At 56.5% G+C, this 14,464-nt stretch overlaps 1 protein-coding gene across 2 annotated transcripts in view; it reads left to right on the top strand.

Annotated features, from left to right (window-relative positions):
- HS1BP3 (HCLS1 binding protein 3) overlaps positions 1 to 7,427 on the top strand; it is a 35,693-nt gene extending 28,266 nt beyond the window's left edge. The window contains exons 6-7 of one of the 2 annotated variants that reach the window (XM_057558521.1): positions 978 to 1,113; positions 5,118 to 7,427. In XM_057558521.1, coding sequence (XP_057414504.1) covers positions 978 to 1,113; positions 5,118 to 5,379 — 398 coding nt within the window. In that variant the 3' untranslated portion in view covers positions 5,380 to 7,427. Of the gene's footprint in view, positions 1 to 977; positions 1,114 to 2,021; positions 2,630 to 5,117 lie in introns of those variants that run through there. The other variant, XM_057558522.1, reaches the window with a different exon arrangement.
- The last annotated feature ends 7,037 nt before the right edge of the window (positions 7,428 to 14,464 follow it).

Here is a 14,464-nt window from a genome sequence, read left to right on the forward strand (position 1 = left end):
GAACAGGGAAGCTGAGCAGCCTTGGGACTTCCACACCCGCCCCTGTTCTGACCCTTCCTACCCCCGCCCGGCTCTGCATCCAGGGTAGGGAACTGATGGCATCCATTAATTCAGCCGGTACCAGGCGCCCGCTGACGGCCAGGCACTGTGCTGGGCCCGAGAACACCTGGATGAGTGAATCACAGTTCTGGCCTCAGGGCCTCCCTGAGGGAGACAGGACATGTCCTGACCATTAGAGGCTGGCCTGGGCCTGTAACAGGTCTGAGCAGGACGTCCGTGCCTTGGGGACCCCAGGGAAGGCTTCCTGGGTGAGGGTCAGGCGGAGGAACTGTACCTGAGCTGGATCCTGAAAGGTCAGCGGAGTTTGCCAGGGCTGCTGACAAAGCACGTTCCAGGCGAAGAAGCCGCAGTTACCTTTCACGAAGGGCAGCGTTGAGCAGGGGAGGTGGGGAGAGGGTGGGGGGTAGACCCCGGCTCCTCGCGGGCAGAGGCTGTGGTCAGAGCCGCGTCCGCTCACCACTGCATCCCACAGCTGGCAGCCCCGGGCCGGTGGTTGGCGCTCCGTGAGCGCTTGTAGGAAGACTGGGGTGCAGCCCTGGGGGCTGAGCTAAGAGGTCCAACTGGCCGGGGCCACGGGGAGCCTGGGGTGTGAGCTGAAGAGGCTGTTTCCTCCTGAAAGCAGTGGGGAGGCCGCGAGGACTTGAAACCAGGAGGGGTACCATCAGGTGGCTCTGGCCCCGCGTGGAGGGAGGCGGGGCCAGGGCTGCAGGCGCCCGTGAGCGCCTGTCTCTTGCCCCACGTGGCCCCATTCCTCTGGTGCTTCCGCAATCTGCCTTGCAGACCGAAGTGACAATATTGCTCCCTCTCTGCTGGCTGTGGCAGGAGGTTGGGCCAGACTCTCTCCACCCTGCACCCCGCAGGCAGCCGAGGACAGGCTAGGGCTTCTTCTGACCCCTCTGCTGCTGCCTCCTCCGCAGCCCTGAAACTGTTTGACGATCCTGACCTCGGCGGAGCCGTGCCCCTGGGTGACCCCTTACTGCTGCCAGCTGCCCCCGAGAGTGGAGGACCCACGTCCCGCCCAGGCTGCCGGGAGGCCTCCAAGGAGCTGTCCAGGTACCAGCTGTCCCCAGGGCTGCTTCACCAGGTCTGAGAGTGGCCTGGACAGAGCCAGGGACCCACCCAGTCTGGGGGCACTTCATCTTCCTTGGGCTCCGAGGGAGGGAATGCCGGCCCCTCAGAGGCAGGAGCCTGTAGGTGGGAGCTGACCAGGAGGCAGCAGATGGGGTGCGATGGAAGGGTGGGGTGGGGGGCTGTCAGCAGTTCAGCAGGTTCTAGAAAGACAGGACTTCATGTATACAAATAGTGTATATAAAGAATAAGTTATGTAATTGCACGAGCAAGTGTAACTGGCATAAACAGGTTTGGGAACAGATATATAAAACTGACGCTTGGTAGCACACAGCTCACGTGGGGGGAGCAAAGTGCAGATGTTCTGGGCAGTGGCAGGTCCCCATCGGCAGGCCTCATGGAGGGGAGAGCGAGGCGTGGTCTGTTATGTGGAGGTCGACTGACAGAACATGTGCACACCTGACCGCCGCGAGGTGTGTGCCGTGTGTCAGGCAGTGTGCTGGGCTCTTTACATGTTATCTTATTTAATCCTCACAGCAGCACTGCCTCCCACCCTCACCCTCCACGTAGGTGCTATTATCTCCTTTTTACGGAAAATGGAGGGTGGGAGAGGTAACTGGCCCAAGGCCCCAGTGCCCAGGTGACAGGCGGGGATTGGGAGCCAGGTCAGCCTGCCTGTGTCCCGTCCTCCCACCCTTCCAGGACTCTGAGCGCTTGGAGGAGGGGAGGCTGGCAGCTGCGCCTCCCACCCCGGGGCCGGCAGGCTCTCCCTGGGCTTCTGCTCCTGCCGCTACTTCCTCAGCACGCTGTGCGTCCCTGCATCGCGTCATCCGTGTCCCCAGGAGGCAGGCCGAGCCTGGCCGTCTGCGGGACTCTGAGCTCTGTCTTTCCAGGAACAGTTACGTGGCGCTGGACATGCGATCCCGGAGGCTGTCACCACCCCCCCCTCGTTAGCAACCGCGGGCTGTTAGCCTTCCGAGTGCCCGCCGAGCCTGAGTCACGGCGGCGGCGGCTCCTTGTCATTACATCTCCCCGCGGCCCCTGGCAGCTGTTCATGCTCACCCTGTGTCCTCACCGCTGACATCCAGGCAGCAGTACTCCCTGGGAGAAGCTGGGACTATTGTTATGTGCTTCGGGGTGACACTGAGGCCCAGGGAAGCAGGTCCGCCCCGGGGAGCCTCTGCCGTTTCCAGGACTCAGCATGTCCTAGCGGGGCAGAACCAGTGGGACCTTTGGGCATCGTTTATATTAAATCCATTTTCCAGCCCATGTTCTGCGGAACACCGGTTTGGGGGGTTTGAAAGGTGTTGCCTTCAAAGGCTTTCTGTGGCCAGATGTCCGGGTTAAGCAGGACTTCCCAAGCCTTTAGTGTGTGGGCACGCGTGGCTCAAGGGGAATGCTACGCAGCATTTCACGTTCCAGTTGGTCCCTGGGACCCTTTCTTTTGAAAGGCCTCCTACATCCCACAGGGCTCCCTGGGAGTCACTGCCTTAGAGAATGTGAGTCCTGCGACCCTGCCTTTGCTCTACCAGACATCTGGTAAAGAAAGAATTACCCTCTTGAAAGCAGGAACCACATTTTATTTTTCTTTGTGTGTGTCCTGGGACTATCCAGGTGGTAATCGGGCTTCCTTATGATAAACTTTCTAATATTCATTCATCCATCAGTGCTTTCATCACCCCTTCATTCCATCACTGGCATCTGCCATCCGCCATCCTGAGGCAGCATGGAGGGGCATTTGAGCCGGGTTTGGAGTCTGAGAAGCCCCCGTTCCCTCTTGCTCTGGGGCCCCAGTTTTGGTCTTTAGTCAAGTTCTGCAGGGACCTGGGGAAGAGGAGTGGACCTGGGATCTTCAGACCTCCCTCCAGCCCCTCGGTGGTTGATCTTACACGTGCAGGGCCTGGAAGAGAGGGGAGCTGGACCTTGTGTCAGTGGGATCTGTTTTTACCCGTGACTCAGGGAGCCCAGTTGGAAATAGGGTGCTTGGCAAGAGATGCTGTGTGGCCACCTGTATCCCAGGTGTGACTGCCCCACCTTCCACCTCAGAGCAAATCCAGCTCCTGATTAGATCCAAAGAGTCATTGCTTTGCCAAGCAGTATAAATCCTGAACTCCGACACAAGCTTTTAGCTGCTGCTTTATTTCCCTAAGGGCCCCTGTTTGAGGATAATTCCGTCCCTCAGAGCTTTTCCTGGGTACCCAGCCTCCAGTGGAGGATGCAGGACAAGCCAGCACCTGCCCCAGAGGGGCTCGAGGAAGGGCAGCCACTTGGAGGGAGCGGGGACACAGCTGAGCTGAACTTGCCAGGAGCAGCCTGTCCCGGGGTGCTGCCTCCTGGGGTTGCCTGGAACTCACTCTTTCAAGGCCTGGCTTGGGCCGGTCCCTCCGCATCTGGAGGGACACCTTTTGCTCACTTCTCTGCCATCCGTGGGAGGCTCTGAATTCTCCCCTTGGGGTCTGTGCCCCATCACAGGAGGCTGACCCAGGAAGCAGGCAGGGTGACCCACTGCCCCTTCAGTAGCTGCAACCTGGCAGGCAGCCCTTCCCGGGAAGGGCACCTCCACCCTCATGTAGACCTCTGCCAGGCCCTGTGGTGCCGGGAGTTGTTCTGGCCAGAGGTGCCTCCCCTCTGCTCCTGCCTTTACTCAGCCGTGCTGCTGTCTGAGCTGGAGCCCGTTCACAGATAGGGAGACGGAGGACCAGGCAGGTGGGGTGGGCTGAGGCCACTGAAGGAGTAGCAGGATGAGGCAGGGAACCGCACTCCGCCTGCCGCACTGCGTGTCTTTGTACGCGGGGTTGTAACCCTGTGGGGTGACGCTGCTGTTCCCATTTGGCAGATGGGAAGCCAAAGCTTGGAGAGGCCAAGTGGCCTGCGCGAGGCCCCCCTGGTCTTCTGCCTGCAGCGCCTTTGCCCTCCTTCCCCTGTCCCCAGCTAACTGTGGGCCCCAGGGCAGGCCCTTCATCTTTCTGTGCCCCAGTTTTCACATCTGTAAAATGGAGCTAGCATCTGCTACCAGACAGTGTCTTGTGATTACTAGATGAATTAACGGATGCGGAAAAGGCTGGCCGTGGTAGACACCCAGCCCAACGTTGATTGGGTGGGCGGGTCGGGGGAATGGGTTGAATGGGTCTTTTCGCTGTGCATCCGGTCTGCAGGAGTTGAGTCCTTGCACAAGGAGCTGGCAGCAAGAGCTCCCTCGGGCAGAGGGCAGAGCGGGGCTGCCTTTCTTTCCTGCTATTCGGGACTTGGGCTGGTCCTGTGTGACCGTCACACTGCTGCACCCTTCAGTTCCACCAACAGGCTGTCACGTCCGGGGCGTGGCGGAGTCTTGGTGGGTGATGGCCAAGGCCGGCTTCAGCCCTCGGTGGGCCGTGTCTAACGAACACCGGGTGGCCCACCAGGGGACCCCACCCCACAATGGCTTAGAGCCCCTCATTCATTCTTTCTCTGGCTGAACTTGGCCTGGATGAGAGCCCAGCGTCTCAAGTCAGACTTACTGGTTCCAACTGAGGCCGGCCACATGCTTTCACCTCAGGCAGGTGGCTCGGCCTCCAGGACTTGAGCATCCGCATCTGCAGGGTGAAGATTGTGCTATACCTCCCCAAGGGTTGTTGAGGATAGAAAAAGACAATGGGTCTAAAGTGCGTGGCCCAGAGCAGGAGCTCTGTATGTGGCAGCTGTTACTGTTACTTCTTGAAGGGTTGAAGGAAAAGTCACCTAAAGGAGCCAGCTTGTCTGGAGTGGGGTCACCCAAAAAGCAGTCCTGCAGAGGCTGCCAAGGGGCCGGCTCTGCTCCCGCTGGGCTGCGGGGTTGCAGGGAAGGAGAGCCCTGCCCCTCAGTTCCTCCCTGGGGGCGGATGGGTGGAAGGGCAAGGCTGGGAGGCGGGGGGACTGAGCCCAGTGCCCTGCAGGTATGCCTGCCTTGGCAGGGGGCACCTTGTCCCTTTTGCAGGAGGTTGTGCTCAGGGCTTCTCCCTCTGGTTCTCTAGAGTCAAAGAGGACTTGGACCAGATTCTGAACCTGGGGGCTGAGTCCAAACCCCAGCTTCAGCCCCAGCCCAAGCCCAAGCCTCCAGTGGCAGCTAAGCCAGCGCTACTCAGAAAACCAGCTGTTCCCCCCAGAGCGGGTTCATCTGAGGCTTTGGCCAGGCAGCAGAAGCAGCAGCAGATCCAAGCCATGGACGAGACGGACATCTTACAGTACATCCGGGACCACGACGCGCCTGGCCAGGCTGCCCCCAGCCTCTTCTGACCACCCCCAAGCCCTGTGCTGTTCCTGAGCCAGCAGACGCTCTCCTGTGGAGGGGCATGTAGTGAGGTGCAGACTTGGACCTGTAGGGCCAGAACCTCTATTCCCAAGGGAGGGAGGGTGGAAGCCTGGGTCATAGGACCCCTGTACTGCCTTTTTGCTTTTTCTCAGGCCTGTGGGTTCATGGAATCCTGCAAGATGCGGAGAGCAAGGTCACTATAGGAATTGGAGCCTAAAATGTCTCAGCCATGTGGATGTGGAGGGGAGAGCATGTGGGGATGCCTTGCTAACCAGGAGCCCAGCCCCCAGGATGTCATGAGACTGGGAGCGCGGGGGGCCAGGGAGGCTCCACTCGGGGCGGGAAACTTTGTGCCCACTTGTGCCCACCGGCTCTGCCAGCCCCAGCACGGGAGGGAGGGCCTGGCCAACTTGGGGTTTGGGTGGGGATCTCCATGCCAAGGCAGTCTGGAGTCTCTAGTCACCATGGCTCCTGGAGGCTTGCAGGCCCTGGGAGGGTCCCCAGGAGAGGGATGCTGAGTGGGTGCCTTGGAGAGCCTGGCTAGGTGGGGCGGCCGAGCCACCTCGGGTTACCAGGTGCTAAGCACGGTGCCTTCCCAAGTGTCGAAGCTCAAGGGAGATGTCAGGCCCAGCCCTGCCTCTGGTGTGTAGATGGCCTGACAATCCCCATGTCTTCCTGTCTCTTCCTTTCCTAGGGAAGGCCTGGCCAGACCACGGCCTCCTTGGGCCTCTGTCCATAGGGCCGATGTCCACCGTTACAGCTTTGAGCACAATTGTCCCTGCATCCTTCAGGGACACCTGTGGTTGAGGTGCCCCTCCTTCTCACGGCAGGCTTGGGCTGGATGCTCTTCGGCCAGTACTTGAAGGGCCCCGTCTGTCCAGCGGTGGATGCTGCCAGGCCTTCCCTGTCCTCAGGGTCTGGATTTGCTCACTGGCCTTCCCCCAGTGGGAGCCTCCTTCCCGGGAGAAGGAGCCCTGTGCCGGGCAGGGCCAGTGCCTTAGACTTCTCCCCGACCCCCTTGCCCCGGCATGCGGGTCTGAGCATGGTGCAGTGCTCAGGAAACTCTCAGTGAATGAGTGATGTGTAATGGAGCAAAGAATGCCTCTTTTTTTGATACAGTCTTCATGTTCAGAATTAGCTTTTAAGGAAACACAGGTTTTTAAGAAAATGCAACCGCTGTTGTCCCTTGGGTTGTGCTGCTTGACAGAGAGGATTGGAAGGAGGATTTGGGATTAGGACCCCAGGCCGTTCCCAGTCGGGGCCAGGAGCCAACCCTGGTCCCTCAGGGATTCTGCCTGAGCCAGGCCGGTGTTTGCTGCCCTCAGAGTCTCTAGCACCCGCTGCCCAGTGCCAGGACCTGCAGGGCGGGCGGGAGCGCTCAGTCTGGTCTGTCCCACGTCTCACGCACCTCGTCAGCTGTCCAGTCCCGAAAGGCCGTCCCCCTGCCCCTCCACTGGTGCCAGCGTGAGAGGAAATAGGCGGCTCCGGGGACTGAGAGCCTAGTTCCTCCGCCCCCTCTGCCTTGTCTGGGCCCTGCGGGCAGCCTCCCCGGAGCCCTGAGCTGGCTCGGGACAGCCTCAGCCCCCAGCACAAGCTGCCCCTCTTCTCTTTCACTGCCAGGCCTTCACACCCGCACGCCACGCTGGGGTCCGCACCCTTGCTGACTGCAGGAAGGCCTCCGAGGGAAGGAGCAGGTGGTGAGGTGATGGGCTGCCGTGGCCTCTCTCTCCTCCCTGTTCTCTCCTCTGGGCCCCTCCCTCCCTGGCTCCTCCGCCCCCAGCGTGCGACATAGGAGAGAGGGTGCAGCTGGCAGGTGCCCGTGGGGGGCTGGTCCTCTGGTGGGGGGGTCACAGGTGGAAGCTGCCACTCCGGTGTGGCTTCGCCCACTGCTAGCCCGGCCTCCTCCCTGGCGGCCTGGCACTCAGACCACTCAGCAGAGATACTGATGCTCCGCGGCGCCGCACGTCTGTGCCCCACCGGCCAATCTGTGGCATCCGGTCATCCAATAAAGTCCGTGTCAGTGGCTCACTCCCGCATTTGTTAGTGGCGACCTTTTCTGACCCCGGGCTGATGGGGGACAATGTGGGGCACTGTCTTTACAGCCCCGGGCTGATGGGGCTCAACAAGGGCGTTTCCCTCGAAGGACCTGGGGTATGCCAGGCCTCCCAGGCTGCTGCTGGATAGGGCAGGGCGAGGGCAGAGGGGGGATTCCACTGTGTGAGCTGAGGCAGAGCGGCCAGAGGCCCCGGCCTCGTGGGGTCGTCGGTCAGTAACTGCTCAGCCGGGGCCTGTTTGGAAAGCGGACTTTTCCCTTCTCAAGACCTCACCTCTGTCTCCTCAGGGTAGGGACTGGTCTAGGCTTGAACTGGCCTTGAAGTCCTTTCAGCTTTGACACAAGACAGCCCCGCCGAATAAACCCGTCCATCCGTATCCGAACCTGTCCTAGCCTCCGCTCTCCTGCCAGGGTCAGATTCTGAGATGCTGCTTCCTGCCCGGGACCCAGAGGTTCTTAGCAGACGGGTCTGCAAGCCGACATCCCCCAAAGCACTAGAGATGGGTCCCCGGGAGCCCCGTGCAGCGCAGTCTGCGAGCCCACGCCGGCCTCCCTCACCACTCGGCTTTGGAGCTCTCAGCTAAGCTCAGATGGGGGTCTTGGCTCCCAAGGACAAGCAGTTGGGTCGTTCTGAGAAGGACCACGCAGCCCACAAGCCTGCAGCGGAGAGTGCTGTGTGGAAGGGAAGTGAGGTTCACTGGGGGCAGCGTTTGTTCGTTTTGCAGCTGTGTGGGCCCCGTGGGCAGGATGTGCTGGCTGCTCTGGGGGCCCCGCTCCCACCCCCCGGTTTTCCTCTCAGGAAGCCGGGAACTCCAGCCGGTTCTCCTGGAAAGTCCCCATCCTAGCGTCTGTCCCGGCCGGGCCGGGAGGCGAGCTCCGCTGGGGGAACCCACCCTTCCACACCCTGGTGTCCCGTGACCGTATCAGTGCCACAAGTCTGGAACCCAGCCTGCCTCTGTGTGCCCTGGGGCTGCCCCGAGGCTCAAGCCCTCACACCAGACGCAGATGAAGCAGTAGAGGTCCAGGTGATTTTGCAGCCCTGTGGCCCTCATGCCCAGCTGCCAGCTTGGTGTTGTCGGTACAGTCCGTGTGGTGTTAGGCTTTCCTTTGTCTCTGGGGAGACCTGGCGTGGAAAGTCACGTTCGGCTCTCCAGCTCACCAGCTGCCCAGGTGAGCATATCCTGCGGACGGGAGAAGGGAGAAGAGCTACCAACACGTCCCTTGGATGGTGGCCCTGGCTGGACCAGTGCTGCCGGGTCTTTGTGTGGGTTGAAGGCCACCCAGAGCAGGCGTGGTCAACACTCAGAGCCCCTTTGAGTGGATGACCTTTCAGTGTCAAGTTGTGGATGGTGCAATTCAGTGCAAACCCTCATCACTTAAACAGTTCCCTTGGGGCCTCACGGTTGGGGGTAGGTGACCAAAGGACCAGGCTCCGTGGGCCTGGAGGGATCTAGGTTCCGATCCAGCTCGGCTCTCTGATGTCCCCTCACCCTGCAGTGCCGAGTGAAGAGACTTCCCTGGGTTCACGTGAAGGGCCAGGTAGGCTGTAACGTCCTATTCGTGCCTGAAGGACTTTCCTTGGGCTGGTCACTACAGTTCATCCCAGAGGGAGCCCTGCCCAGGACAAGCTGTGTGCTAGTGAGATGTGGCAGGCTGAGGAGGCGTGGTCAGAAGGCGCTGCCAGCTTCAGCCCAGCCTCGCCTGCAGCCCCGGGCACTGACATTGACTTCCAGGTATTGTGCTACGTACGACATGGTGAAGGGGCCCCAGGTGTGCAGCATGGTGCGTACAACCTGGAGCACACGTGCTCATCCCTCTCATGGCTGACCTCTGGTTCTGGTTTAACACGGCTCTGGCCGCCAGTGAGAGCCGAGGGATTTCACTTCTCAGGTCACACTCAGGATAAAGCCACACTTCTGGAGCGGGGATTATGGGCTCAGCGCATGGCCTCAGTAAGCAGGAATCCCTATTGACAACTTTCAGAGGTGCCGATGCTTCTCTGCTAATTCAGCAAATAGCAGCAGCCTCTAAATTCCTTTTTTAGTAAAGCTGGAGTAGCTTTCTCCAGCCCAGCCGGCCAATCCCGTCTGTTTCCTCACATGCCGAACTCATCCAAAAGCACTAAGCATTGAATGGCATCTACTGTGTGCAGGCACCGTGACATGTGGAACACGGGGAATCAGGTGGGTGAGGCGTAGTGAAAAGTGCAGGTCAGCCCTTCTGGTCTAGAAGCTCCCCGTCGTGCTTGGGCATCAATCAGTTTGGTGAATAAGTGCATACAAGGAGCAAGAAAAGTGCATGAACAATACAGGGCAAAGCAGCGGGTGGCAAGGACTGTGTAGGCGGCACAGCTCTGGTGCTCAAGAGACACAGGGCAAGAGAGACCAGGCCAGCCTGGCCAATGAATGTTTCCTGAGCACCTCTGGGTGCAGTACCATTTCTAGGCATGATGGAGGACACAAAGATGATAACACATGACTCATCAAAGCCGGGTCTACCATGAGCCACGCTGAACTGTAGGTTCTGTTCTGTTCTTTGGGCCTCCTGCCCAAGCAGCAGACACAACTAGGAAAAGCACCTCCTCCCACGCAGCCCTCTCTGCCCCTCCCCCTCTGCCCCCACCCCCCCCCAGCACATACAGTGTTACATGCAACGTGACCCCGGCTCTTAGTCACTGTGTTCATTTCCTAAGGCAGCTGTAGCAAGTACCACAAACTGGGTGGCTTTAAACAGCAGGAATTTATTCCCATTTCCGGAGGCCAGAAGTCTAAAATCAAGATGTTGGCGGGGCCGTGTTCTCTCTGAAGGCTCTGGGGAGAATCCTTACTCGCTTCTTCCAGCTTCTGGTGGTTGCTGGCAATCCTGAGAGTTCCTTGGCTTGTAGCTGCCTCACTCCAGCCTCTGCCTCTGTCTTCACACAGTCATCTCCTCTGTGTCTTTTCTGTGCCTGTGTCCAAATTTCCCTGTTCTTGTAAGTAAACCAGTCATTAGATTAGGACCACCCGAATCCATTATCACCTCATTTTCCCTTAATTACATCTGCAGAGACCCTATTTCCAAATAAGGTCCCATTCACAGGTTCCATGTGGACAAGAATTTGGGGGGGGGACACTGTTCCACCCCGTTCAGTGCCTCAGGGTCTGGTACCTTTGAGGAGGCTGAGTTACTCGAGTGCAGACGTGATGACTTTCATATCTCCTGTATCAGCTTCCGGGCTTATTAGGTGCTATCTGGTACCATGTGGTCTTGGGGCCTTGTTATCATACAAAATTTGGGAAAATCACCCCACCACTAACAACAGTCCCGGGACTTTGTACATTACTTGTGTCCAGTGGCGGGAGCAGGACACACCGAGTATGTGACTGTTGGAGCCCCAGGGCCTGACACCTCTGGGCCATTATACACCCTTCCCCAGAGCAATCGCAGGCTCCAAACAGGTCTGATTACCCGTGTTCTGAGTGGATGCGATTCAGGAGTAAGCTGAGGCAGGCAGCGTCCCATTCTGTCCTGTCCATGCCATGGCCTCTGTGGTGTCCCCTTGGGCTTGTATTTCAGCAATACCCTGTCATCCCCACACCCTGTCTGAGGAGGGGACAGGTCGGGGAGGGAGCTGGGAGGGAGGTACCTTTGTTGGACCCTTACTCGGTGCCAGGGTTAGATTCCTCTCATTTGCAGCTGCCACCAGAAATGCCGAAACCGCTTCACTTCAAATCTTAGTAAGAATGACTCTTTAGAGCAACATGTAGCACAAGATGGAGATTCAGCAGGGCTCAGAGCCGTCCTGGCTGACGGGGGCTGTGACTCCCTCCCTGGAGGGTCGCAGGGCTCTAGAGGTCTTTCTGGGGACCCACAGTGCCTCCTGCTCGGAGCCCTGGCTCAGGAGTGGCCTGATGGCTTTCCCAGGTGTCTGCCCTCCCCCCCGACACCCACCATCCTCTCTCTGGGCCCCTGAGGAAGATGGAAAAGGCTTCCAGAGAGTGAGACCTGCGGGCCAACTCCCAGGCGCCCGAGGGGGTCTCCCAAGGCCTCGGCCTTCTCAAGTTGGTTTTCTTCCCTTGGCAAGATTGCTCTTGGCTTCTCCATTTGTGTGTTTCTGTTTTTTTCTTTTGGTTTAATAGCCACTTGTCTCATTTCCTGCTAAGAAGTGCTCTCGGTCCCAGAGGGCAATTTTTAGAGTAGAAAGTAGAACAGCTAACTTCTTGTCTACCTGCCTCTCGGACCATCAGGAGCAGCAGAGGCTCAGCTCAACCCAGTGCTGGTCTGAGGGCTTCCTTCTGCTGACCAGACAGTTGCTCTAATTAGGCTCGGTCTGGTTGTATGGGTGGCCCTAGGATTGGAACCCTGGCCTCACTCTCTATATAATATAAGCCACAGGCATGGGAATGGAAAATGCTGCAGCACCTTGCATAAAAAGTTTGGCAGTTTTTTAAAAAGCTGAACATAGATTTACAATACAACCCAACATTTCCCCTCCTAGGAATGTACCCAAAGAGAAAGGGAAACATGTCCACACAAAGACTTGTACACAAATACAGCAGCTTTATTCACCATGGCCAAAAAGTGGAAACACCCACAAAGTCCATCAGCTAGTGACTGGATAAATAAAATGCGGAATAGGCACACAGTGGAATATTATACAGCAGCAAAAAGGAATGACGTGCTGACACATGCTACGACACGGATCAACCTCAAAAACATTACACTGAGTGAAAGAAGCCAGACTCAAAAGACCACATATTGCATAATTCTATTTATATGAAATTTCCAGAAGACAAATCTACAGAGACAGAAAGTAGATTAGTAGTTGCCTTCGGTTGGAGGTTGAAACAGTGGCCAATGGACACAAAGGATCTTTTTTTGGGCTGGGGAGGGGATGGGGAAATGTTCTAAAATTGGTTTGTTGTAATAGTTGCACAATTCTGTAAATTTACTGAAATCACTTAATTGTACACTTTACATGGGTGAATTTTAAATTATACCATTAAATTCTACCCCAATAAAACTGTTAAGAAAATTAATGACTGGAAAATGAAACAAACAAATAAACGATCCTTGGGCAGCAGAGGGCAGCGGCTGGAAGGGTGGGCAACCCCTGGCTCTCCAGCCTCCTCGCTGTGTGGTTCCAGGCCAGTTACTTACTCTCTCTGTGCCTCAGTTTCCTCACCTATAAAATGAGGGTAACAATTGTACCTGCTTCATTAGGGTAGTTATAGGGAGAAAATTAATTAATATTTGTAAAGTTCTTTGATCAGTACCTGGTACACATTATATGTGAATAATCAAAATTCCATTGAGTTGTTAGTTGTTTATTGTGCTGTGAGGAATTCTAGGATTCCTCTCTTGATCTAAGACTGAGAGCCAGACCTTTGGGTAGAAAGGGAAGCCGCCGGGGGGGGGGCTCATGTGTGAGGGTGGGTCACTCTATGCCAACCTCTCGGCCTCTCTGAGCGGAGTTGTGCAGAGAGAGCGAACACAGCCTGCTCCTGCTGCCTCATGGGGTGGGGATCACGAGAGATGACACGTGCAAAACCATCGGAGACCCACTAAAGGGCCCTGGCGCTGAGGGGCCTGGTGTCTGGGGCCCCAGGGAGGTGACCAGGGTCCTAGATCTGGATGGGCCGTGGAAGGTTAAGGAAGATGGAAATTGCCGGAAACGAGCTACTGAAAAAGATGTCCTTCTGTTGAATATTCCTAATAACGCCAGTGGGGCTGTGGCCCCAGGGAGCTCATCCCAGCAGCCCCCCACACTCCAGACCTGGTGCAGCTCTCCCAGCACCATGGAGACAAGGAAATAAACACCACGCTTCCCTCTCCCGGCCCCTGACCTTTTGTTCAGAGCAACTGGCGGGGCGGAGCTGGGAAGGGAAGGTCAAGGAGAGTTTTCTGGCAGCCTTGTGGCCTGACGGGACTGTGAGGAGGGCGTGAGGTGCCTCAGCACTCATGCCCCTTCCTCTTTTCGCCTTGGGCCTACTCCAACGTCTCATCACCCCCTGTTCACTCCGGGCCGCAGTGGGGCAGAGGGTGTCCAGCACCCGCTTTGAGAAGAAGCCACGCCCACAAAGGCTTATACACAAATGTTCATAGCAACGTTATTCAAAACAGACCTCACCCCCAGCCAAAGGAAACAACCCAAATATCCATCAACTAGGCAACGGATAGACCAGCAGTTACGTCCATACGGTGCAACAGTACTCAGCAAATGGGGAGGAGACTACTAGTAGATATAATGACACAGATGGATCTCAAAACATGGTTACTATATACTGTATGAGTCCATTTATATGAAATTCTAGCAAAGGCAAAACTGTAGCAGATCAACGGTTGCCAGGGGCTGGGGCTGGGTAGAGGAGAGGGAAGAATGACTCCAAGGAGACATGAGGAGACTTTCTGAGGTGACAGAAATATTCTAAAATTTGAGCATGACTATAAAAAAAACTCATTGAACTGTACCCTTAAAATGGGGAGATTTTATTGTAAATTCTACCTGAATAAAGCTGTTGAAAAAGGAACCGCAGTACAAAAGTAAATATACTTCTACCATTCAATTCAGCAATCATGCTCCTTAGTATTTACCAAAATGAGCTGACAACTTACGTCCACACAAAAACCTGCACAGAGGTGTTTATAGCAGCTTTATTCATAATTTCCAAAACTGGGAAGCAACCAAGATGCCCCCCAGTATATGAATGGATGAATAAACAATGGTACATCCAGACAATGGAATATTATTCAGCACTAAAAATATATGAGCTATCAAGCCACGAAAAAAACCATAACATGCCCTTAAATGCATATTGCTAAGTAAAGGAAGCCAGCCTGAAAAGATGGCTTACTCAATGATACTAACTTTATGAAATTCTGGAAAAGGTAAAACTACAGAGACAGTAAAAGGATCACTGGTTGCCAGGGGCTGGGAGGTAGGGGATGAGTAAGTGGAGCAGAGAAGATTTTTAGGGCAGTAAAAATACTGTGTATGATTCTATAATGTGGATACATGTCATCATACATTTGTCCAA

Source organism: Balaenoptera acutorostrata, chromosome 12 (genome assembly GCF_949987535.1).
Source record: "Balaenoptera acutorostrata chromosome 12, mBalAcu1.1, whole genome shotgun sequence".
In the NCBI taxonomy this organism is placed as follows: Eukaryota; Metazoa; Chordata; class Mammalia; order Artiodactyla; family Balaenopteridae; genus Balaenoptera; species Balaenoptera acutorostrata.